The sequence below is a fragment of the Myripristis murdjan genome, chromosome 18, assembly GCF_902150065.1.
Source record: "Myripristis murdjan chromosome 18, fMyrMur1.1, whole genome shotgun sequence".
Lineage (NCBI taxonomy): Eukaryota > Metazoa > Chordata > Actinopteri > Holocentriformes > Holocentridae > Myripristis > Myripristis murdjan.
This window is the reverse complement of record NC_043997.1, coordinates 1,792,815-1,819,217: the sequence shown is the minus strand read 5'-3', so window position 1 is coordinate 1,819,217 and position 26,403 is coordinate 1,792,815. Positions and strand designations below refer to the sequence as shown.

The window sequence follows — 26,403 nt, the reverse complement described above, 5'->3', positions numbered from 1 at the left end:
AACAGCCCATGTGAGTCACCACACTTCCTGTAAGACTGAGGGAGTGTCAGGATGCTGCATGACACGACTCTCCACAGTTTGAGGAAAAGTCTCCTACAGTCTAATGGACGTTTTCAAAGAGGAGCGAGTTCACCGACATGGCCCACGTTAAATCATCATCAATATTTTTGATCATCACATCGTTCCTGCCTGTGCTTTCTACTAAAGGTGAGCTCATTATGGGATGTAGTCTGTGTGATGGAAATGCTTCAAAACTCTCTCATGACTCTGAATGTTCGTTTTAAATCGTCCCCACCGGCTGGCTGCACGGCTTCTTCTGACGTAAAACTCACTTTGGATTTCTTTAGAATCTCTGAATTTGGGGAAGTCAGGGGAGCTGTGTTTCCTGGGTTGTCCCAGTGTATGTGTGTGTGTGTGTGAGAGAGAGGGAGAGTCCTTCTCTTTTAAGTTTCATTTTTATCTTGTGATGATGTAAACATAGCACACATCCTCTGGAAGGTTCAATTGGATTTTTGCAACACACACACACACACACACACACACACACAAACAAACAGAGCCTTTTCACTCATAATAGAACTGACCGGGAATTATCACATTGTAATGTTATGTAAGCAGGAATATATGCTGAAAAATACATGCCGCCAACATTAGCCCATCCAAAACAACAATGTTCACAGCTCAGCACAGAGGGGAGTTCAGCTGCAGGTTTTACTGTACAGACTGTAGATATGATGGATGTTCTCTGCACTTACAAATGACTTGTGCTTATTTGTGAGCGGGGCTGATGTTCAAACTGATGAGCCGACGGCTTCTGAGCGTTTGGGGATCCATTTGAAGTTTGAACTGACAGAAACTGGAATCTTTTTGAAGATCTGTGTTGTTAACTTTTCAGTTCTGGGTTTGTTTTTCCATCGTCCTTTAGACCTGAAGGAGAAAGCCCGACCTGGAGGTGATGTCACCCTGATCTGTCAGGCTCCTGATGGTGTCGACATCACAGTGGTAGAGTGGAGACGAACTGACTCGGAGGATCTACATGTTTTTCTTTATCGAGACGGACACGTTGACTCATTCAAACAGCATCCGTCTTTTAAGAACCGAGTGGAGCTGAAAGACAAAGAGATGAAGAACGGCGACCTGTCTGTGATTCTGAAGAACGTGAAGAAGGAGGACAGTGGAACATACGAGTGCCGCTTTACAACAGAAAATGTGGAAAGCAACTTTACTGAAGCCAAGCCCACCAGCACCATCCAGCTGGAGGTTGTAGATCCAGATCCAGGTGAGTTCAGTGGCTGCGGGTTGAATCTGAATGGTTTCACTAGGTTTTATTGAAGCTATTTAGCCTAGTTTCAGGACCAGGACCACGCCACAACCACGCCTCTTCTGGCATTGCTTAAATTCTCCTAACCCTCTCCTCCTCTTTCACTCTCATATTCTGCACGAGAACCGAGACCCGGCAACTTTGTGCCCTAAACTCGACGCAATCTGCGCCTTAAATGTAAACCTTTACTCGGCAGCCACTCACCTCACTCCAGCATGGAATTCATTTCCCTCTCCCATTTGGATGACAACTTGTTTGACCGGGATCATGACGTTCAGGCCCAGCGCTTTAATCAGCCCTTTTCTGCAGTTCCAGCACCAGATGAAAGGCATCTCTCCGCTGCTTCGGTGTCCAAGAACCTGCTTTCCGCCATCCAAAATCCGGTCAGGAACCTAGCGAGTCCAGCCAACACAGTTTCCTCCATAGTTTGTATCCCGCCAGGTTCATCTCTCTTCAATATCCAAAATTATTCCAGTCCATGATCGTCGTCAGATGATTCCTCCATGTTCCCAAGCCTTCCTCCTCCGGGGAAGAAAGGCCGAAGCAAAACAAGATCAAGATCAGGCCATCATCCGCACCACACGCAGCAAGTCGCGTCATTACCGCACTCCAGCAAGGTCCCCCGATGGCCAATTTCCCTCAAAAATCTCTGACTGGACCGTAGTAGCTCTTCAGAAAACAGTTTAACATAAGGGAATTGCATTTAACAGAACCGATAATGAAGCAAAACTTTTTAACCCTTTAGGCACCAGAGTTTTTTTCCCACAGCTTCTCCCGCGTCTGCCACGACAACCGCGGTTGTTTTCATCCCCGCTACATTCACCCATATTTGCGGTGTTATGAGCCCCCCTGCCACCTCGACTACGTCCCCTGCTTGGTGTTCACAGAATGCTTCCACCCCGGCCACGCTGAGGTGAAGCATCCGCTATACAATGTGCTGATTGTGGACTATGGCGCGCGGACTCGCCGTCACTACTAACGTCAGTTTCTGCTTTACTGGACAACTGCATGTCTTCCTCCTCGGAATCGGAGTCAGCCAGTACGTGACGAAGTACTTGGTTGACGGTAAACCGACCTCTCGGCATCGTGAGTAAATGAAAAAACACTCAACACTCTGCTCTGCTATTGCTACACTCAGCACTACTACCACTGCTTGTCGCTATTTTGCGACTTTGGCGCTTAAAGGATTAACATTCTGATGACTGCTCGTCGCCACAACACAAACAGCCACCTTCCGGATAATGTCACCACGTCCACCACGTCATACAACGACACCGCCCCCGCCACAGTTAAAGGAACGGTGCACCGACACCCTTCAGCTTAAGGTCAGCAGAAAGAGGCACTCCAGAAGAAAGAATGCATTACATCTAGAACAAAAAACACCAGACAGCCCCCTTCTTCATCCAGAGCAGACAACCATGGGATGTCAGTGCCCTCCACAGCCCTATTTCAGCAACAACAGCAGTTTCCTCCATTCAGGTCTCCTGGCACCAAGATGCCAGCATCCAGTTTACCTCTCCTTTCCTCAGGCCTCCCTCCCTAACCTACCTCAGCTCATCAGGCATGCTGCTTTACCCTGTCTTCTGCCCGTCCTCCTATTCATCATCCAAATTCCCTCATCTCTTGTCTTCTCCAGTTCCCACCAATCTCCGTAAACAAATCATTGATGGAAACTGCATTGATCTTGCCCTCCTTATCTTGCCTTCCCTCCATCAACCTCCAACCGACAGATTTCTCGAGGGGCCTGAATGAAACCTTTGCTTGAAAGACAGACTTCCTACCCGCTCCAGAGAACTCACCCCAACTGAGTTTGCCTACGCTTTCTCTCTCTTCAGAGACGTCATCTGTTCTCAATTCCCCATCCGTCATCAAGAAATGGATCACTACCTGGCCATCATTCTCAATTTGGCCCTTCGTTTTGGAGGCAATGGATTTTCTCAAAATCATGTCCATTTTGCTTCCGAAGTGGCAGCCCGACTTCAACAGTTCAATGAAGACACATACTAAGCCCTTCCTGCTCCCTGTGTAGAGCACCTTCCCACCCAGCCTTCTCCTGCTCTATCCCTGCACATGCCAAGACATTTCAGCCATTACAGAGCCAAAGAAGAGCCTCTGCTTTCTCCCGCTTGTCACCAGCAGCCCCCCCCCCCCCCCCCCCCCCCCCCCCCCCCCCCCCAGCGCCGATAACTGCAAAACCAGCATCAGCAGCCCCATCTCTCATCTTCCCCACAACCAGTGGCATAGATAAAAAAGGCAGGCCCATCATGCACCAAGGAGGTCGGACATATGCAACAACTTCAACGATGCAGGATGCAACATGTCCCAGTGCCGCTTCCTCCATGTCTGCTCCTTGTGTGGTGGAGGTCACGCCCGCCCAGCATGCCCTCACAACCCCACTCTACAGAAGCTAGGTAACCACCTATCCACGCCTGTTAACATTCTGCCCTAACATTCACCCCGATCCAGCATTCGTCCAGTTCCTCATCAAAGGTCTTCAAGAGGGCTTTCACCCTGGGATTTCAACTCAACCATCCAAACCTTCAGTCAGCCATTAACAATCCAGAGTCTGTCGATCACCTCCTTGCCAAAGAAGTCAAAGAAGGCTTCATGATTGGTCCATTCACCCATCCCCCGTTTCCAAACTTTCGAATTAGCCCCCTCAGAATTGCAAGCAGGAAATACTCTGGGGGAAAAAAAAACCCACATCATCACAGATCTTTCCACACCCCACGGCAGCACTATCCCCAGCATTAACAGCCTGATTCCGAGCAAAGACTTCTCCCTTCCCTACGCTTCTATCAACCATGCCATCTCCTTAATCACACTTGCTGGGAAAGGGTCCTGGCTTGCAAAAGCTGACATCACCAGCGCTTTTAAGGTTCTTCCCATCCACTCCAACTTTTGGTGATTCTTTGGCGTCCGCTAGCATAGCAAATACTACTTTGCCGTCAGACTCACTTTTGGGTGCAAAAGCAGCCCCAGCTTTTCGACACCCTGTCCGAAGCCCTCTGTTGGACCCTGTCCAACAATCACAAGATTCTGTATCTCATCCATCTCTTGGATGATTTTCTCATAATTTCGCCACCCTCGTCACCATCTTTGGGTTTGGCTACACTCATTGCAGTCTTCTCTGACCTAGGAGTGCCTCTGTCTGCCGAGAAAACAGAGGGCCCCTCCACATCTCTGGAATTTCTCGGCATCACTCTGGACACAAACCTGCTGCAAGTTTCGTCTCCTGATTTTGAACTTCCTCCTCCCCTGTCAGTGCACCAAACATTAACTTCTCTCTCTCTTAGGCCACCTCAACTTCACCATCCATATCATTCCGCAGGGGCAAGCCTTCATCTCCCACTCACTATCTATCAGCACTTCTGTTCCATCCCTGCTGGACTTCATCTCTATGGACAGTTCCTGTCGGGCCGAACTCCATCTGTGGCTCAACCTCCTCTCAAACTGGAATGGGATTACCTTATTTTACGATGACTATCTGACTCACCCTCATGAAATTAACCTGTATACCGATGCTGCTCCATCTGCCGGTTTTGGGGGTTTCTACGATGGAAGATGGTTTAAAGCAGAATGACCCCCAGAGCGTGCTAGTGAGTGCGAGACGACATCTTCAGCGCTCTTTAAAATATACCCCATCGCTGCCATCCTCTTGGGCCATGAATGGTCTTGCAAGTCCTTCCTCCTCTACTCCAATAACCTGGCAGTTGTTGACATCATCAACAAAGGTCGTTCCAATTCATTATCCATTCGTTCATGTGTCGTCTAACCTGGCACTCTGTCACTCACCAGTACATCCCCTGAGCTCATGTTCCTGGTCACTTCAATGCCATTGCAGACTCTCTCTCCCGTTTCTCGTTTCAGAAGTTCAGAAGCTTGAATGCTGACAACTACCCAACAACGGTCCCACCACATTCGTCTCTGATGTTCAACCTGTAAACCCCGCCTTAATACCACTGATCTTCAAATTTAGGAACTCCATCATCAACAGTCTATCACACTCTACACTCTTATGCTATTGGACTGCTCCGAAGTGCTTTCATCGCTTCCACAATCACTACGACTCAACCTTCCCATCATTCAACCTCGTCACCCTGACCAGTTTCATCACCTATGTACACTCCTCATTGGCCATCAGAACTCTCACCATCAAAGTATACCTTAGCGGCATAAGCTTTTTCTCCAAGCTCCTAACTGCCTCGCCAAGTCTAGCCTCCCGCCATCCTCAAATAGGATCCCTCCTTAGAGGCCTCCAACGTCAGGAGCCAGTGCAAAACCCTCGTCGTCTTCCCCTTACCGCTGACCTTCTATTCATCAGTATGCAGACCATTCGATCTGGATACAGTTCTCGTTCTATGTGGACCAAACCCTGGAAGCCATGTTCTTGCTTGGCTTTTTCAAGCTCCTCAGATTCTCCAAATTCACCGCCTCCTCCCTACACTTCAACCCTCGCTGCCATGCGTGCATCTCCCATCTCCCGTATTTCTCAGATGACACCATAGTGTGCTACTTAAGCGAACCAAAAACAAACAATCTGGACAGCCAATGCCAGTCTTCTTCAAAGTCCAGTCACCTCTGAATCCTTTCGAGTCTATTTCGAATTACCTGGAATTCTGCAAAGCCCAAAGCCTTTCACCATCAGATCCCGTTTGTCGCCAAATCTGGACAAATAGCCACTCGCTTCTGGTTCCACCAGCACTTTTGCCAAATCCTCTCCATGTCTGGCATATCCCCAGTCCACTACTCTGGACACTCGTCCGCATTGGAGCAGCCACCTCAGCCTCCCGCAATGGCATTCCAGAACACCTAATTCAAATCACAGGCCGCTGGTCATTTCAAGTATATCACCACTACATTCAGTCAGATCTTAAAGATCTCAGATATGCTCAGTTCTGTCTCAAGTAATTAAGCTTTTTGGGGGTTTGTCGTGCCCGGGAGCTACGGTAGATTCCCAAAGAATCTTCCCCGCACATAGCCAAACTACAAGATATTCAATCAAGTTCACAATTCACTTCGCAATAAATTATTCAAACGTCTCTTGTCATTTGTGTGGTCCTTGCTAGTGAATTGATGGTGAAGAGACACTGAATAGGAATCTAAGATATCAAGTTTGCGTTCAGCAACATGGGCCAGATGCAGGAAGTGATGTGCAAACCAATTTTATCTGTTTTTTCATTTGTTTCCACACTTTGTTCTTATTTTGTTGGTGCCCTTTGATTTGTGGGACTCAGCAGTGTTTGTGATTTTTGCTTTTCTCTGTGAGAGCTGGAGATCACTGCAGACAGCTGATCAAACTGTAAAGCCTCTGGACAGAAAGGCTACAAATGGTTTTCTAACCTGCAGTAGAGAATGAGTGATGGCTGTCAGTGGAGAAAACTCTCCCATGTTTTAAACTCCCACATGAGTCTGGAGACAGGAGACAGGGTTTTCCTCCAGTCAGTCACCGTTTACCTGATGAATCTGTTTTCTGCTTTTCAGGTCAGATTATGAGACAGGATGCAGATCCAGCAGAAAAACCTCGTTGGAGTCGACATGCAGTGAAAGTTGTTGTTACTGTTGTTGTTGCTGTTGTTGCTGCTGTTATTGCTGTTGCTGCTGTTGTTGCTGTTGTTGTTGTTTGTGTGAGAAAACGAAGAGCATGGTGTGTGTGTGATGCTGGACGTGTATGTGATGCTGGACGTGCATGTGATGCTGTTGCATTTGGGTGTAATGTCGCTGCAGGTACGTGTTTCTGATGCTGCTGCAGGTGTGTGTGATGCTGCTGCAGGTGTGTATGTCAGGGGCCTCATGTACAAAGTTATTCTGCTACTCTGTTTATCTGAACCTCCAGCTGCAGCGTCTCTGCTTCAGTCATGTGTTTTGAACAGACTTTATCGGCACTGTCTACCTGGACAGGTGTGAGCTGACGGGCCGCCTGATTCTTAAAATCCGTCCTCACTTCCTGTCTTCTTCTGGGTTTTTTATTCAAAAACGTTACAGAACCACAAGGTGAGACTGATTCATCTCATGAGGTTTTGTAGCACCTTCAGACTATCGGTGTGTGTGTGTGTTTGTATCCTGCTGTATTCACTGTATTTATATGTGTGTGTTAACAAATGAGGGTCACATTCCAGTGATGTAAAACACTTTGTAGTGCTGTTTTCAGATTTATGCAATAAAAACTTTTAACTATTTATTGATTGCTTGACTGATTGATTGATTGATTGATTATTAGTAGCAGTTTGCTGTTATGCACGTGGTGAACAAACAGACTGCAGGTTTGTTTCTCTGCTGGAGTGAATCTAAAATTTGCTAATCTCAATCTGCTGACAACTGCTCTCCCAGAACAAAAAAAAAAAAAAAAAACACGCCTGCTGCCCTGGCGACTGTCCCGGGATAAGCCCCTTCCAAGAAAGCTAGAGAGAAAATCAGACTGCCGGATCTTACAGCAACACTGGAAAACACTGAAAACTGTTGCCCTGGCAGCTGTCCCAGGATGTGTGTGTGTGTGTGTGTGTGTGTGTGTGTGTATGTGTAGGCATTCAGCTGTCTGAAATCATTTTCCTTTCAAATACTTTTGGATATTCATGCGAGGTTTCATTCTCTGGTCACTGACTTGTAATGTTTTTTTGTTTGTTTGTTTTTAAGTTTCTGTGTTTTCTTTTTGGTAATTTGTCATGTTTGGTGTATTTTGCATTTTTCCTTTGTTATATTGTGTCTTCTTTGTCTTACTATCGTTTTTTCACTTTAGAGTAATTTGGGGGTAATTCATCTGTTAATTTAGACATATCTATCTATGATCTATTCAAGAGAAAAAGAGATCTTGTTCAGGTTTGAAAGGATTAACACAAATGAGAAACAGCAGCAGCCAATCACAGCCCATGTGAGTCACCACTCTTCCCCTAAGACTGAAGGAGTGGGATTCTGCATAACACGACTCTCCACAGTTTGAGGAAAAGTTTTCTACAGTCTAACGGACGTTTTCAAAGAGGAGCGGCTTCACCGACATGGCTCACGTTACATCACCATTAATATTTTTGATCATCACATGGTTCCTGCCTGTGCTTTCTACTAAAGGTGAGCTCATTATGGGATGTAGTCTGTGTGATGGAAATGCTTCAAAACTCTCTCATGACTCTGAATGTTCATTTTAAATCGTCCCCTCTGGCTGGCTGCACGGCTTCCTCTGACGTAAAACTCACTTTGAATTTCTTTAGAATCTCTGAATTTGGGGAAGTCAGAGGAGCTGTGTTTCCTCGGTTGTCCCAGTGCGTGTGTGTGTGTGTGTGTGTGTGTGTGTGAGTCCTTCTCTTATAAGTTTCATTTTTATCTTGTGGTGATGCAATCATAAGCACATGACTTGTGCTTATTTGTGAATGGGGCTGATGTCCAAACTGATGAGCCGACGGCTTCTGAGCGTTTGGGGATCCATTTGAAGTTTGAACGGACAAAAAGTGGAATTTTTTAACTTTTTTTGAAGATCTGTGTTGTTAACTTTTCTGTTCTGGGTTTTTTTTCCATCGTCCTTTAGCCCTGATCCTGACAGCTCAACCTGGAGACGATGTCACCCTGAGCTGTCAGGCTCCTGATGTCGACATCACAGCAGCAGAGTGGAGCAGAACTGACCTGAAGAAAGAAGAATATGTCTTCTTCTACCAAGACGAGCACACTGACTCATTCAAACAGCATCCATCTTTTAAGAACCGAGTGGAGCTGAAAGACAGAGAGATGAAGAACGGCGACCTGTCTGTCATTCTGAAGAACGTGAAGAAGAACGACAGTGGAACATACGAGTGTCACATTAAAGCTGCTGGTGAAGGACGCAGGACGAGAGCCATTATTAAAACTGATCCCATCAGCACCATCCAGCTGGAGGTTGTGGATCCAGATCCAGGTGAGTTCAGTGGCTGCAGGTTGAATCTGAACAATTTGACTGGGTTTTATTGAAGCTTTCTAGCGTAGTTTCAGTAGCAGGACCACACCTAGGGATGGCGAAAATGGAAAATTAACTTGGTCGACCACCGGGCCTCATTAATCGGTTTATTTCGGTTAACCGAGAATATTATTTGACTGTCTGTAAACCATAAAAGAATAACCGCAACAAATAGAAGCTAGCAGAGCTAGCACCGGCGCCATTGTCTTGCCCCGGACGCATACCACTACGTCCGCGACCAACAGAAGCTTGGCTCATTTCTCCCATAGATGTCTATAATATCTATGGGATATTATAGATATCCCATTGTCATATAATATAATTATTATAGATATCTATGGTTTCTCCGGTCTGTCTCTACCAAGCTGAGCTCTGTGCGTAATGACGTCATCGAAGCCCAGCCGAGCGTCCCGTCGCCATGGTTACCGTATTAAACTGTATGTGGGCGCAAGAGCAACTTCTCTGCGTTCAGGAAGAGTTGGAATTTTGCGATCGGTCAAACCTTACGGTAGTTACAGTATTTACAATCTGACATGCGCATTTGTGTCGGCGACGACACGTTCGGACTTAAAGGGTTTTTAACCGACAAGATTATTCGGTTAAAGTTCAAACGGTCAACAACCAAGAAATCAAAGAACACCGGTTAGCATCCCTAACCACACCACAACCACGCCTCTTCCAGCATTGCTTAAATTCTCCTAACCCTTTCCTCCTCTGTCACACTGCGCCCCTCCCTCCCACCCTGTTCTCTCCTCCTTCTCCTCTCCCGTCCTCGTAGGGTCCTGAGGGGGTTCGTCGTGCCCGGGAGCCGCGGCGGATTCCCTCAGAAGCAGCTGAACTACAAGATCTTCAGTCAAGTTCACAATTCACTTTGCAATAAATCCCTCAAACGTGTCTTGTTGTTGGTGTGGTCCTTGCTAGTGAACTGATGGTGAAGAGACACTGAAAAGGAATCTAAGATATCAAGTTTGAATTCAGCAAAGACGGAGGGTTTTCTACCAGTCAGTCACCGTTTACCTGATGAATCTGTTTTCTGGTTTTCAGGTCAGGTGATGAAACGGGATGAAGGTCCAGCAGAGGTAACAGCTGGGAATGGAGATAATTCAGTGAATGTTATTGTTGTTGTTGTTGTTGTTGTTGTTGTTGTTATTGTTGTTGTTATTGCTGTTGTTTGTATGATAAAACAAAGAGCATGTTGTGAGTGCACTGGAGCTGCGTGTTATCGTCTTCCAGAAGCTGTGTGGGACGTTCTTGCATATGTGTGTCTTGCTGCTGCAGTTGTGTGTTGCTGCTGCAGGTGTGTGTGATGCTGCTGCAGGTGTGTGATGCTACTGCAGGTGTGTGTGCGATGCTGCTGTAGTTGTGTGTGATGGTGCAGGTGTGTGATGCTGCTGCAGGTGTGTGATGCTACTGCAGGTGTGTGTGCGATGCTGCTGCAGGTGTGTGTGTCAGGGTCCTCATGTACAAAGTTCTGCTACGCTGTTTATCTGAGCCTCCAGCTGCAGCGTCTCTGCTTCAGTCGTGTGTTTTGAACAAACTTTATTGACACCGTCTACCTGGACAGGTGTGAGCTGACGAGCCGCCGGATTCTTTAAATCCGTCCTCACTTCCTGTCTTCTTCAGGGTTTTTTATTCAAAAACGTTACAGAACCACAAGGTGAGACTGATTCATCTCATGAGGTTTTGTAGCACCTTCAAGCTATTGGTGTGTGTGTGTGTGTGTGTGTGTGTGTGTGTGTGTGTGTGTGTGCCCTGGTGTATTCACTGTATTTATACGTGTGTTTTAACAAATGAAGGTCATGTTCCAGTGATGAAGGCTGGGATTCTTCATGTGTATCTCAAGTTTTTTATGACTTCGCTGTTCATTCATTTATTTTGTAAAAAAAACTTTGTAATGTTGTTTTCAGATTTATGCAATAAAAACTTTAAACTTCTTATTGATTGACTGATTGATTGATTGATTATTATTAGCAGTTTGATGTTATGTGCGTGGTGAACAGACAGCAGGTTTGTTTCTCTGCTGAAGTGAATCTAAAATTTTTTAATCTCAATCTGCTGACAATTTCTCTTCCAAAAAAAAAAAAAAAAAAAAAAAAACGCCTGCTGCCCTGGCAACTGTCTCAGAATGTGTGTGTGTGTGTGTGTGTGTGTGTGTGTGTGTGTGTGTGTGTGTGTGATTTTCCAGGCAGTAAACATGAACTCAGGTCTGAAATGCAGGAACTTTAAATATCAAAGTCTGGTTCACTTGCATTTCACCAAAAAAACAAAAAAACAAAAAACAAACAAACAAAAAAAAACACGTTTTGTTCTCTGAGCAGCTGAGTTTTGTTGCGTCACAGGCAAACAGCACACCTTGTCATTCAGGTGAAGCTGCTCTCTGCCGAGTCGACATGACTGAACAACAGGAAGTCCCATGGATCTGATAAGAAAACCCTGAATGTAATTAAACTGACTTGGTAGGGAGGTGTTGTGTTTGGAAGCTGCACTCACTCTCCAGCTGTAGTTGTTCTCTCAGCTTTCACCCTGAAATACAGATTCTGCATCCAGAAATCCATTCAGCCCAGTGGAAACATATAATATTGGTTAGGATGTGTGTTGGATGTTATTCTTTTATGATGTGCATGTCCATAGGATGTGATGGACTGGCGACCTGTCCAGGGTGTTTCACTGCCTTCGCCCTATGTGCGCTGGGATAGGCTCCAGCACCCCCCCGCGACCCTAGTGAGGATAAGCGGTTTAGAGGATGAATGAATGAATGAATGTCCATAGGAAACATAAAATGTCCATAAGAACCATAAATATAAAAACATCCAACTCAAAAGTCCTTTACATCAATCCACAGGCAAAAATAGAACTCCAAAACAGCAATGCATTGAAATAAAAAGGAAAACAAACTAAAAAAAAAAAAAAAAAGTGTTGGCCTCACTGGCAGATATCCAGGACACGGAGCAGTGAATGAAGTTCCATGTGGATCCTGTAGATGGCAGCTTTGGCTCCGGCTGTGAGGGTTTCAGCTCAGGGGGAACTTCTCCTTTGGACACGACTGGCCTTTCAAACTAAGAGTCCTTCTGTTCATTTAACAGATTTAAATCAGAGCTCCTCTCTCTTGCAGGTACATCAAGAGCCTGCCCTTCCCAAAGAGAGGAAGGAACCTTAGGATGTCGTCTGTGCGCCGAGGCGATAGATAAGCCCTCATTGCAACTGTGTCCATGCGGTGTTTAGAAATCTCTTCTTCTCAGACTGCACAGGTCAATCCGTTGTCCAGATACGGCAAGATTTTCATCCCCCATGCATGTAAAGGCTGCAGGGCCACTGCCACACACCTGGTGAACACCCTTGGGGAGAGCGAGAGACCAAAGGGAAGCACCTGGAACTGGAAGTGGCAACCTTAAAAAGCAAACCGCAGAAAGGGTCTGTGATGAGGCGCATCAGATACATGGAAATAAGCATCCTTCAGGTCTATGGATGTGAACCACTCCCCAAGGGCAACTACACGCAGAACGTCTGACACGCTCAACATGTGGAATGACAGGACCTTCAGGAACCTGTTGAGTCCCCTCAGACCCAGGATTGGTCAGAAACCGCCTCCTTTCTTTGTCACAAGAAAATAAGTTGAGTCGAACCCCCCCCCAAGCTCTAGCAAGGGGTCTACCAGCTCGATCGCACCCTTGGCCAGGAGGGTGGACAACTCCTGACTTAGGGCCAAAGATTTTGCCGGGTTGGTGATGATGGTCATCTTGACCTGGCCAGAGGCTGGGGGCCGCTGTTGGAACTGTAGTAGGTACCCCTAAGTTAAGGTGGAAATTACCCAGGGGTCTAGTGTGTGAGCAGCCAGGTAACTGAGCTGCTGCCCCCAGACTTCAGCGCCTAGCCCCCCAGCCTCCAGAGGCCTTGGAGGGTTGACGCTCAGATTCCGAGACCCGGGGCACTGAGGGACACGAAAATCATGAGAGGCCACTGAGCGAGGCCCCGTCATCCCCAATCTCATTAAACTGGTTTGTAGAAGCAGACACTGAGAGAGTATCGTCCTGAGGAGACGGAAACTCCAGTGGAGATTCAGGCACCTCTAGCTCCCCCACACCAGCAGTGGGCTGGAGGGCCAGGAGAAGCGACTTCATTCAGTGCAGCTCAGCTGAGAGCTGGTCCACTGTGGAGGAGACACCTCGGCTTTTAGATTTTTTCCTGGGGGATGCGCCCTCGATCTCCACGACTAAGAGCTTGGGGCTGCTTGGTTGGGTTGGAGGCGGCAGATCCATGGGTGGAACCTTTGTTCAGGTGATCCGCCTCTGCCAGCCTTTCTGCTCTTATCGCCCATCGTATCAAACTACAATTCATGCGTGGATCCTCTGAGAGGCCAAATGCTCGAGGCCAAGGCAAGAGGGGCAGAGGTCATGGCCATCCTGCAGAGGGACCATCCAGGTACCACAATAATGCGGGGACAACATAACGGACGTAAGCCACAATAGCTTACACTGGGAGCAGGAGCGAGAACACTGCCTTCACAAATGACAGCCAACAAGAAAAACAGAAGGGTCAGGTGGAGCGAATGTGCTACTGCTGACAGGTTAGACAGAAGGAAGAGAGAGAAAAAAAAATAACAAAAAAAGCTGCCGCCAATATTCACCATATTCATCAGTCAGCTTCAGTGAAAAAACTGAGGCGATTCGGTGTTGTGTTGTCCTTGTGGGGAAAAAAATATTTTTTTTTTCTGATGGTAGGGTGTACATGCTGTTAAATGTGCATCCTTTGTGTCGTTTGACTGCAAAACATTCAAAACCGAAACTAGAAAGAAAATCCGACTGCCTGATCCTACATGTCAGGAGAGAGCACCACTGAAAAACACTGAGAATCTCAGTCTGTCACAACCTGTTGCCTTGACAGCTGTCCCAGGATGTGTGTGTGTGTGTGTGTGTGTGTGTGCGCGCGCGTGTGTGCGCGTGTGTGTATGTGTGTGTGTGTGTATGTGTGTGTGTGTGTAGGCATTCAGTTTGCCTGTCTGAAGTCTTTTTCCTTTCAAATATTTTTGGATATTCACATGGGGTTTGATTCTCTGATCATTGACTTGTAATTTTTATTTTGTTTGTTTGTTTTGTCACCATTTGTGTGTGTCTGCAAGTGTCTGCATTTCCTTTTTGGTAATTTGTCATTTTTATTTATTGATGTATTTTGCATTTTTTCCCTGTTATATTGTGGCAGTTTATTGGCTCTTCTTCTTGCTCTTCTTCTTTGTCTTACTATCTTTTTTCACTTTAGAGTAATTTTGGGGTAATTCATCTGTTAATTTAGACATATGATCTTTTCAAGAGAAAAACAGATCTTGTTGAGATTTCAAAGGGTTAACAAGTTGAACCTGTCGCAGCAGCAGCCAATCACAGCCCGAGTCACCAGTCTTCCTGTAAGACTGAAGGAGTGTCAGGATGCTGCCTGACATGACTCTACACAGTTTGAGGAAAAGTCTCCTACAGTCTAACGTTTTCAAAGAGGAGCGATTTTACTGACATGGCCCACGTTACATCATCATCATTAATATTTTTGATCATCACAGGGCTCCTGTCTGTGCTTTCTGCTGAAGGTGAGCTCATTATGGGATGTAGGAATCTGGGTTACCTGGAAATGCTTCAAAACTCTCTCATGACTCTGAATGTTAGGTTTAAATCGTCTCCTCTGGCTGGCTGCCTGACTTCTCCTGACGTAAAACTCACTTGGGATTTATTTTTCTTATCCACTTAAAGAAAATGTTAACATGGAGAATCTCTGAATTTGGGGAAGTCACTTATCAGAGGAGCTGTGTCGGTGTGTGTGTGTGTGTGTGTGTGTGTGAGTCCTGTGTTGGCCCTCTCTTTTGAGTTTCATTTTTATCTTGTGATGATGACGCTGGACAACATAACACACATCCTCTGACAGGTTCTACTGGTTTTTTGCAACACACACACACACACACACACACACAGAGTCTTGCATTTCATGCACTCATCTCCCTCAGTTACAATGCCCTTGTGAAAAAAATACTAATAACTGCAAACCAAAACAACAATGTTCACAGCTCAGCACAGAGTCGAGTTCAGCTGCAGGTTTTACTGTACAGACTGTAGATATGATGGATGTTCTCTGCACTTACAAATGACTTGTGCTTATTTGTGAACGGGGCTGATGTTCAAACTGATGAGCCGACGGCTTCTGAGCGTTTGGGGATCCATTTGAAGTTTGAGCTGACAAAAACTGGAACATTTTTGAAGATCCGTGTTGTTAACTTTTCTGTTCTGGGTTTGTTTTTCCATCGTCCTTTAGCCCTGAACCTGAAAGCTCGACCTGGAGACGATGTCACCCTGAGCTGTCAGGCTCCTGATGGTGTCGACATCATCGTGGTACAGTGGAGACGAACTGACCTGAAGAAACTAGAACATGTCCTCCCTTACCAAGACGAGCACATTGACTCATTGAAACAGCATCCGTCTTTTAAGAACCGTGTGGAGCTGCGAGACAAAGAGATGAAGAACGGCGACCTGTCTGTGATTCTGAAGAACGTGACGGAGGAGGACAGAGGAACATACGAGTGTCGCTTCAAAGTTACTGAGGCCAAACGCAGGAAGAGAGCCATTATTAAAACCAAGCCCATCAGCACCATCCAGCTGGAGGTTGTAGATCCAGATCCAGGTGAGTTCAGTGGCTGCAGGTTGAATCTGAACAGTCTGACTGGGTTTTATCGAAGGTGAAGAGACACTGAATAGGAATCTAAGATATCAAGTTTGCATTCAGCAACATGGGCCAGATGCAGGAAGCGATGTGCAAACCTATTTTATCAGGTTTTTATTTGTTTCCACACTTTGTTCTTATTTTGTTGGTGTCCTTTGATTTGTGGGACTCAGCAGAGTTTGTGATTTTTGCTTTTCTCTGTGAGAGCTGGAGATCACTGCAGACAGCAGACAGCTGATCAAACTGTAAAGCCTCTGGACAGAAAGGCTCCTACAAATGGTTTTCTAACCTGCAGTAGATAATGAGTGATGGCAGTCAGTGGAGAAAACTCTCCCATGTTTTAAACTCCCACATGAGTCTGGAGACGAGGAGACGGAGGGTTTTCCTCCAGTCAGTCACCGTTTACCTGATGAATCTGTTTTCTGTTTTCAGGTCTGACAGAGGAACACAATGAAGATCCAGCAGAGGAACCTGCTGGGCGTCAGCTTTATATTATAGTGGCAGTAGTTGGTGCACTGGCAGTTATTGTTGTTGTTGTTGTTTGTGTGAAACAACCCAGACATGACGACCGCCCACAGTCAGAGTCTGACGAAATTGAGATGGAGCCAATCAGCATAAATCAGGAGAGTTAGACCAGTCTGTGGTTGTGTGCAGGTGTGTGTGATGCTGCAGGTGTGTGTGATGCTGCAGGTGTGTGTGATGCTGCAAGTGTGTGTGATGCTGCAAGTGTGTGTGATGCTGCAGGTGTGTGTGATGCTGCAGGTGTGTGTGATGCTGCAAGTGTGTGTGATGCTGCAAGTGTGTGTGATGCTGCTGCAGGTGTGTGTGATGCAGCAGCAGGTGTGTGATGATGCTGCAGGTGTGTGTAATACTGCAGGTGTGTGTGATGCTGCTACAGGTGTGTGTGATGCTGCAGCAGGTGTGTGTGATGCTGCAGCAGGTGTGTGTGATGCTGCTACAGGTGTGTGTGATGCAGCAGGTGTGTGTCACAGACACCAGACCAGATCCTATCAAACACCCTTCAAAATAGCTGATCTTTTAAAGGTGCAGTACGTAGACTGCCTTCTTCACAGCTGCAGAACGAGGAAGAGTTTCTCATGTGGGAGAGAAAAAGTCACCATGTGAATGTGTTGCTGACTGACAGTCAAATGATGTGTAAAATAGCTTTGTAGCACCTTCAGACTATTGGTGTGTGTGTGTGTGTGTGTGTGTGTGTGTGTGTGTGTGTGTGTGTCCTGCTGTATTTACTGCATTAATACGTGTGTGTGTTAACAAATGTGGGTCATGTTCCAGAGATGGAGGCTGGGATTCTTCCTGCGTTTCTGAAGGTTTTCATAACTTTGCTGTTGAAACACTTTGTAATGCTGTTTTCAGATTTATGCAATAAAAACTTAATAATAACTACTTATTGATTGATTGATTGATTGATTGATTGATTATTAGTAGCAGTTTGCTGTTATGCACGTGGTGAACAGACTGCAGGTTTGTTTCTCTGCTGAAGTGAATCTGAAATTTGTTGTTCTCAATCTGCTGACAACTTCTCTTCCAGAACAAAAAAAAAAAAAACTGGCAACTGTACCAGTGTGTGTGTGTGTGTGTGTGTGTGTGATTTTCCAGGCAGTAAACATGAACTCAGGTCTGAAATGCAGGTACTTTAAATAGCAAAGTCTGGTTCACCTGCATTTCACCCCAAAAAAAAAAAAAAAAAAAACACGATTTGTTCTCTGAGCAGCTGAGTTTTGTTGCGTCACAGGCAAACAGCACACCTTGTCATTCAGGTGAAGCTGCTCTCTGCCGAGTCAACATGACTGAACAACAGGAAGTCCCATGGATCTGATAAGAAAACCCCCCTGAATTTAATTAAACTGACTTGGTAGGGAGGTGTTGTGTTTGGAAGCTGCACTCACTCTCCAGCTGTAGTTGTTCTCTCAGCTTTCATCCTGAAATACAGATCCTGCATCCAGAAATCCATTCAGCCCAGCGGAAACATATAATATTGGTTATGATGTGTGTTGGAGCTGGAGCGCAGTGCCATGCTGCCCACAGAGTGGACATTACCTTTATTCCTTTACATTCACTTTGCTGTTATTACAGGAGGATCCACCGCATATTATCTTCTCCTCAAACCTCTCTGCAAAAATTTCACCAAGAGAAGGAGGATCGTGAACAGTTAAACTTCAAGTGTGTGTGTGTGTGTGTGTGTGTGTGTGTGTGTGTTTGTGTGTGTGTTTATACTGGTTGGTTCTGGGGGCCATTAGAAAGGTGCAGCCCAGGGACCCGAAGCCCCTGACCACTGACCCTGACCGACTGTAATTTTCTTCACTGTCAGTGTTTGGTTTAAAGACTAAATTATATGTTTACTCTCAAAACCTAATGAACCAAAAGATTTGCTTTTAATAAACAGGTTTATTAACTCTATGGGAACAGCCTACACTTAATTCAACTTTTAGTGTCTTTTAAGAATGTCCATAATGTCCACAAGAAACATAAATATCCACATCCAACTCAAAAATCCTTTACATCAATCCACAGGCAAAAATAGAACTCCAAAACAGCAATGCATTGCAAAAAAAGGAAGACAAACTAAAAAAAAAAAAAGTGTGGCCTCACTGGCAGATATTCAGGTAACAGAACAGTGAATGAAGGTCCATGTGGATCCTGTAGATGGCAGCTTTGGCTCTGGCTGTGAGGGTTTCAGCTCAGGGGAACTTCTCCTTTGGACATGACTAGCCTTTCAAATTAAGAGTCCTTCTGTTCATTTAACAGTTTTAAATCAGAGCTCCTCTCTCTGCTCCCACGCCCCAAACATCCCCTCAGTCTCACACGCCCCTCTCTTCGTTCTCCAGCCCCGCCCACACAGGAAACCACCAACAAGCAGGACCATCTATGAACACCAGAGGCCTGTACCATAAAGCTGGATTTGGGCTCAGCGAGCTAACTTCAGGCTTAACCCTGGCTTTTCTGTACCATAAAGGTGGTTTACTTTTTATCGGGCTACATTGCCGTGGTAACATACGCTGAACACCTCACCTGCTCCGGAGCAGGTGAAGTTCAGGATAAGAGCTCAGCAGGTAGAAAAGCCCCACCTACTGACCAATCAGCTCTCTTGGAAAATGTCCTTCCCCTTTCTGCTTCTTTTATAAAATTAAAATTAATAAATTTTACAATTCTTCTTGTATTTTTTTTAACTTATGACTCCGCACTGCCCAACCAAAAATTGATCTTGTAGACTGATGTAATAAATTTTTAAAAAATGTTTTTGAAAATAAATGAGGGGAATTTAATTCAGAGGGTTAAATAAAAGTCTGATAAAACACAGGCCAGCCTCTGGGCTCCTTTAGGTTTCCATTAGTTTGCTCATATTTAGTATTTAGGGAGTCTGCCCTGAAAAGTCCACATGAGAGTTGGTGTCAAATGTTTCACAGTCTTTAAGTGACAGTGAAATAATATTTTAACCAGCAGAATAATCACGAGGCGTCAGATGCTTTATAAAATGAAATATCAAAATCAGTTGAATCAAAGTGACGATTCTGCTGAAGCTCAAACTGAGGGCAGCGGCCCAGCGAGGGTCGCCCCTCACTGTGACAGAGGGCCAGTTCCTCTGCAGGAGTGTACGGCTGAGTGGGAGACACATTCATTTACTGAACACACAAATGTTACTGCAGTCACATCTACTCGTGCCGTCATGGTGGGGAAGTCAGATTATAATCCCACTAATTTACACATTGACACAGTCGGCGATTTTTTGCCACCATTCTTTGCGTCTTTTGGCAGCTGCAACTGTGTTGCTTTTTGCCTGGATTATTGATTTATATTCCTCGTATTTATTAATGATTTATTAATGATTATTATCTGCTCCGTCGTTGTGAAGTAGCCTATGCGGCTCGGATGGATTTTTCCTTGTCCGTGATTGGTCGCATGCAGCAAACTCCGCCCTTTTTATGTGAGCGTGCACAGATCTAGATTGGAAAAGCCTGGCTTGAATTAGCGAGTTGATAGCCGGCTTTATGGTACCGAAAATCCGGAGTGCGGATGTTTGGTTAAGTGAAGCCAGATAACTAAGAGAAAGCCCGGCTATGTTAATCCAGCTTTATGGTACAGGCCCCAGGTCTACACTTCTCTGTGGGCCAGGACTAAACATGAGAGTCACAGCAGGTGGATGTTACCCTGCAAGGCTTCAACACTTAGATCAACCCATCAAACCACTGAACTCTTGTCTCTGACTTTCTTGCTGTATCGACCTGTATCGACAAAACAGACAACGTTACCTGTTAAGCAATAGATTTTGTTTAGTTCATATTTTGTTACCTTCTCCTGTTTGGAGGTGATTGTATAAGCTGGTATCATTAATATCAACACTTCCTTCTGAACTGCTTCAAACTCCTGACATGACAAGACATTCAGCTGTCCAGATATGTTATGGATGGTTGTTTTCTTCTTCTGCTCCTCACTCCTGTGGTGCTCTGAAGACCTTGGAGAGGAACGTCCCAGAAGAACCAGGGCAGCCGAGCTCGACAGGAACACACCTCAGGCTGCAGGCTGCAGGGAGACCAAAAGAGCTCCGGGCGTCACGTGACTCGGTTTGTTTACTCCGCCATGTTGGCAGGAAAAGCCTGTGTGAGAATGAATGGCGCCAGCGATAATTTCAAGCCATCGGAGTTCACTGCACACTTTAAAGCTACAGAAATCGAACAATACAACGCAAAGCCCCTCAAAATCCACGTCAAAATGCATAGGTCTAACTTCCCTTTTGTGAAAATAAACCTGTGAGGAATCGTAATAAAAGTATGTTAAAAAAACAAGATATTAAATCTAGGAAACGTTGCAATCTGTACCTGAAATGAAGTGGTCGCTGCACAGACGGAATCCGTTGCCTGTGGGCTCCCATCGCTCAGTCTTTTTCTGTTCGCTTCTGGCTCGTTTTATCGCAGAAATCCACTTCTGACGTCTGTCGGGATCTTTAGGAATCCTATAGAATGCCTTCCCCTTTACCTGTCGCCTCCGACTATTTTGGCATCCCGGGGCACAACAACTGTCGACCATGTCCACTTTTTTTCAATGTAATAAAGCAGGGAAATGACAAGTTGGCTGCCTGGCAGTGATTTGAACGGCGCGCTTTCCTGCCAATATGGCGGTGTTTTGATTTCGACTGTTGCATGCCGGGATCGCGTGACGTCAGCTACCGGAGCTCCATAACCCTAACCCTAACCCACCCTGCTGCCACTCAGTGGCTCTCTGCTGACATCTAGTGGTTCAAAGTCACAACTGACCCAGTTATCCAAACTGTGTTGTAGACCGTATCGCTGCCCAGACTGCAGGAGAGGTTTCATCCAGTGCATCATCCAATATCAGGGCTGTCGGCTGCCGTGATTATTCAGGTCCATAGTGTTGGTGTTGTTTCAGTCTTTAGTTATTGTGGTGGGCTCTGCATGGCACTAACAGGCCAAGGGGATCAGTTACTGAGAAATGTTTATATTGAGGAGCCTGATGTTTTACTGAGCTTGTGTCTGCTTGATTTAAATACAGTCAGAATTTGTTTAAATTGTAAATGAATAAATTGTTGTTTGGAGGGCATTGGAAGACACCAGGGACACTAACAAATTTCAGGTGGAAAATTTTGATCTCATATGTTTAAAGTTGGGTCCCGAACTGAAGTGACTATTTCTAACCAAATTCTAGTGGTGATGTTTGTTCCTCCGACTTCTCTTTAATTGCATGGAGTGCTCTTTCAGCGTTTCCACATAATTTATTGTGCAGTTACAGGTGGCACTGCAGCTCCAAGTCTGATCCCAGCCTGTGAACTGAGATTTGTTGTCTTGGGATCTGCCGTTCCTCTGAAATATCAGAAGAGACGGCTGTGCTGGAATCATCTTTTTGCTCAGGAAAGTTCCTAACTGAGTGAAAGGAGCTGGAAGTCTCTGAGTGGCAGCCGTGATCAGAGCGGCTCCAGGTCTCTAAATGTTAAGGAAAGGAGCTTCACTGCTTCCTTTCCTGTCTCCTTTAGCAGAGGAGACACTGGAGCGTCCATTACCTGAGGACAAGAGGTGATGCCCTCCCACAATTCCTTGCAGCAGCCACATTTAAAGCGGCGTTCACATTTCATGGTGTTTCCCTAGTTTTGTGTCGGTTCTTAAGGCTTCTAACCCTGATAATCAGAATATAAATCAGAACACAGAAGTTTGTCTTTCAAGAAAACAGATATGAGACGTTTTTGTCCAGGTGATGTTTTTAATTCAACGTGTTTGAAACTTGACAGTGATGACATGTACAGTGGTAGATTGGTAAGCCATACATGTTCCACCTGTAATCTTGCAGCAATCTAACAATTATTTTCACACTAACTGGCATTCATGTGGGTAAATATGATCATGAGCAAGCATTTTATATATGACAAGCATTTGGTTTCTTTTTTGGGACTGGCAGCCCATATTCCCTTTTTATTTAAAGGCCAGCCTTGGTAATGAAGTCAAATTTTTCACCGTGTTGTTCTACTTGTGACGTTTTCCATCGAGGTCAAGAAAGAGTGGTTAGGAGAGGACGCAGGACGTGATTTTTTTGGACTGCTCTAAGGCAGCCGATGTTTTGTCTAAACTGACTGTCAGTGTCCAGTTACTGCAGGACTCCTCTGGCAGGGTGACCTTTTGTTTTACTGCTTTTTGTCCTCGTCCATTCATCTCAGAAGTCATGCTCGGTGGTGACATCGGCAATGACCTCATCATACTCATCATCCAGTCCCTGCACTGTTGCCATGGAGACAGGTAGCTCAGGTGCTGCAGGTCAAAGTTGAAGAAAATTTCAGAAAAAAAATCTACTAATACAGGACCGGTACTGACAGAGGCAACAGCAGGATTCATTTATTTCCATCGACTAAATCCACAGCAAAAACTGATTTTTCTAAGTTTGGCTGATGATATTTTTCTAGTCTCTGACCTGGTGTTGGCAGTAAACAGCAGCAAGAGAGCACAAGACAGAGAGACGGTCAGTCAGTCAGTCTCTTACCTGCAGACCTCTGGCGCCACAGAGACACCAGGAGCAGAGTTGAGATGAAGTAAGGACAGAACACCACTAGGTGGCAGAGCAGTCTGACTGGAGATAGCAGGGGAGCTGGAGGAGGGGCTGGTGTTGTTGGTGGTGTTGGTCGTGGTGTTGTTTATGGTGGTGATGTTGTTGGTCCTGTAGTTGTGAGTGAAACTAGAGAGAGAGCAGTGGAGCGGGTCAGGTGAAAGTGCAGATGGGAGTAAACTCTGTCTCAAAGCGTTTTAAAACGCTGAAACTCACTTGAACGTTTGGACAAGAATTCTTGCAGCACCTGCTCATGTCAGAGAAACTGGCTCACCTGCCACAGCCAGCCGGCTGGGTGGAGACGGTCCATAACCAGAGATGTTGCAGTGGTAGAGGCCTTCATCAGACTTGGAAACAGGGTGGATGGTCATCTGTCCTGTAGACTCAGTCCTGATGAGGAAGCCATCTTTATAGAAATCAGCTGGGAGGTTGGAGGGAGTCCTGGTTGTACAGTTCAGAGTCACAGCAGCTCCCTCCATCACAGGAAGGACAGGACTCTGCAGGATCACATCACCCTCTGAACACAGAGACAAACCACAGGAGTTCATCCATTTATGGCTCCAGAAAGTCAGAGGAATACTTTCGATATATACTATTATATAACACTTATAATACAATTTTTGCTGTTTTGAATTGAAAACAAGCCTCATATTGTACAAAAAGATATGTTATAATTGCGTTTATTTTGTAAGAATTCATTTTTTAAATTTTGAGTGCAGTGTGGTCTTTCTAGAGCAGTGAGTAGCTGCTGTGTGGACTCACCAGTGATGGTGATGTTGACGGTGTTGCTGGTTGCTCCCTCTCTGGACTCACACCAGTAAACTCCACTGTCTTTTGAGAGAGTGTAACTGATCACACAGGAGGAAGCTTCTGGTCTTCCCCAGGTGTCTCCACACTCTGTCATGTTTTCTGTGGTCGTGTTCCTCTTCACCATCCATCCAGCAGAATCTTCCTCACAGCTCAGATAAAGAGACTCAGCATACAACAGCTGAGCTGTGCTGGGCCTGAGAGTCAGGGAGGCTGGGTGGGGGTGGAGAGGAGGGACAAAGGACAGAGGGCTGACTGGGCTGACTCTTGTAAAGCTGGAAGTCAGAGACTCTCCTAACACTTTGGGCCTGCAGCCAGAGAAGTGCACTGACCTTTGTTGGGCCTGCAGCACAGAGACACGGTCAGCACTGAGGACACAAGAGACTGGGCTTGGTTTGAGCTTTTCACACCATCACACAAGACAGCTGCACTCCAACAACATGCAAACTGGGCTGTGGACTTCCTGTCAAACCTGCTAAAGTCTGCAGGCCACTCATTTGGCTTCACTGTGTTTCATAAAGACTTGACTGGAGATTTAATCCAGCACAGATGCAGGAGAGACACATGAAGGCAATTGTGCATCTTCCACCAATCAGCTGATACTGATGTGAACGTCTGACTAACCCTAACCCTAACACTAAGGTAAGTAAACAAAGACTAAGGTGAGTAAACAAAGACTAAGGTAAGTAAACAAAGACTAAGGTAAGTAAACAAAGACTAAGGTAAATAAACAAAGACTAAGGTAAGTAAACAAAGACTAAGGTAAGTGAACAGCCACTTTGTACTCACAGAGCAGCCGTAGTAGAGATGGGCTCTCCATTCCACAGCTCGCTGATATGAGATCAACACTTTGAGTTTCATCAGTCACACCAAGTAAAACCTGCCCCCTTCCTCTGTGAGTGTGACAACATGTTTTGGGCTGTTTGTGGTTTTCTGCCCAGCAGCAACTGAAGCAGCACAACTCATCATCCTCGACCCCACCCTGTCCTACCAGCCCCATGTCAGCCAGGTCAACAAACGTCATGTATTATTATTATCATTATTATTAACTCAAACTGCAGCTCGGGGTCATGTAGTCCAGGTTCATGTAGATATTTTAATATGATTTAGTTCAGCTGCATCGTAATAAAACACAGGAAGGAAGAAACATCATATAAACAACAGAAACAAGACAAAAGAAAACTGGAAGATGCAAATTACTTTAATTTTGAAGGTATGTTTGAAAACCCTAGAAGGGGCAACATAGTGCGAAGCAAGCTCCACATTCAGCGGTAAAGTAATGTTGCAGTAATGTTATATTATATATTATTATATATTATAATATTATAATGATAGTGACTCTGATGGTAACTTATGAGTTTCCTTACTCATGATAATGAAGTTCCTCTGTCATCATCATTTTTGTCTTCATCATCAGTTAATAGTAATTTAGGATCACCGACAGTCCAAATCCCTCTCTGCTGAAACTATTTCATTTCTATAGCTGTTTCAAAATAAAAGTCACACAGAGTGTAAAAAGACACAGCAAAAGAAAAAAACATCACTAGTTAAGTTTTATATGAACAGCCTAATCCGTCCAGAGCTGAGAGCCTCTGTGAGATGAGGCTGTTAAAAAACTGTGAATATGATTTCATGAGGCAGTATTCAGTCACCATTACAGGAAAAGAGCAATACTGACCAAACACACACACACACACACACACACACACATACACACACAATACAGAGAGCATGGGAGGATGTTTAGGTTGGTTTGCGACACCCAACCCACAAGAAGTGATGAATTTCCATCTCACAGGTTTTGACAGCACACACACACACACACACACACACATAGACATGTTGGACGTCCTGCTGAGACGACCACTGTGCTGGTTTGATGATATTATTACCTTTACCTCACACACAACTTTAACTGGACTGCAAACACTCCAGTGGTGGGCCATCGTACATCACTGGGACGTAGAGCGCCGTGTCTAACCCAATAAAACACTGCAATTCAAGTTTAGACCTAAGATTTAATATTTAACATTATAAATATGAAATGTGTTGCCCTGTGGCTGCAGCTCTCTGATAATAATAGGTATTTTGACGTATTAAGAGTTCAGTCCTCCTCCAGTCCTCCGACATGGAGGACTGGAGCTCCAGTAGCTACAGTGGAGCTCAGTGGCTTTCATCACCTCGTTAAAACCCCGGACAGAAGATACACCGCGCCATTGCAAAAATATTTTTCCCAAACTGCAGCGCCCAACGGAAAAAAACATGTTGTGAAAAGGTCGCTGCTTAACTCACATCTGTCCAGCAGGTTGCAGCCACATCGGATCTCTGGCCAAAGAGGACGATGGATGATTTAAGGTGCAGCCCTAATGAGATATGTTGTAGCTCCCACACACACACACACACACACACACACACACACTCTGCTGTATCTCTTGTCCATTCATGTCAGAAGTGATGCTCGGTGGTCACGTTAGCAATAGCATCATCACACTTCTCACCCAGCTCTCGGTTGGTCTGGTTGGGTTGAACCATTGCCATGGAGACAGGTGGGCGATTTCCTGCAGTCAGAAAAGAATTATTAAAAAACAAAATCTTCAAATAA

At 45.4% G+C, this 26,403-nt stretch overlaps 2 protein-coding genes across 3 annotated transcripts; one reads left to right on the top strand and one right to left on the bottom strand.

The window, feature by feature from the left end:
• The first annotated feature begins 82 nt into the window (after window positions 1-82).
• On the top strand, window positions 83-16,628 carry LOC115376718 (myelin protein zero-like protein 2). 2 transcript variants are annotated; one of them, XM_030076484.1, is made up of 4 exons: window positions 83-207; window positions 926-1,181; window positions 15,787-15,893; window positions 16,365-16,628. In XM_030076484.1, the coding sequence occupies exons 1-4, from the start codon at window positions 138-140 to the stop codon at window positions 16,562-16,564; spliced, it is 633 nt and encodes a 210-aa protein (XP_029932344.1). In that variant the 5' UTR covers window positions 83-137; the 3' UTR covers window positions 16,565-16,628. The 2 variants fall into 2 exon arrangements, with proteins under 2 accessions (XP_029932344.1, XP_029932345.1); XM_030076485.1 differs by lacking the exons at window positions 83-207; window positions 926-1,181; window positions 15,787-15,893 and adding exons at window positions 8,265-8,383; window positions 8,838-9,200; window positions 10,284-10,307 and having other exon boundaries at window positions 16,389-16,628.
• Window positions 16,629-23,245: 6,617 nt separating this feature from the next.
• On the bottom strand, window positions 23,246-24,656 carry LOC115376965 (low affinity immunoglobulin gamma Fc region receptor II-a-like). Its single transcript, XM_030076818.1, has 4 exons — window positions 24,591-24,656; window positions 24,134-24,169; window positions 23,757-24,014; window positions 23,246-23,511 (listed from the first exon to the last, which is right to left on the bottom strand). The coding sequence occupies exons 1-4, from the start codon at window positions 24,619-24,621 to the stop codon at window positions 23,246-23,248; spliced, it is 591 nt and encodes a 196-aa protein (XP_029932678.1). The 5' UTR covers window positions 24,622-24,656.
• Window positions 24,657-26,403: the final 1,747 nt, after the last annotated feature.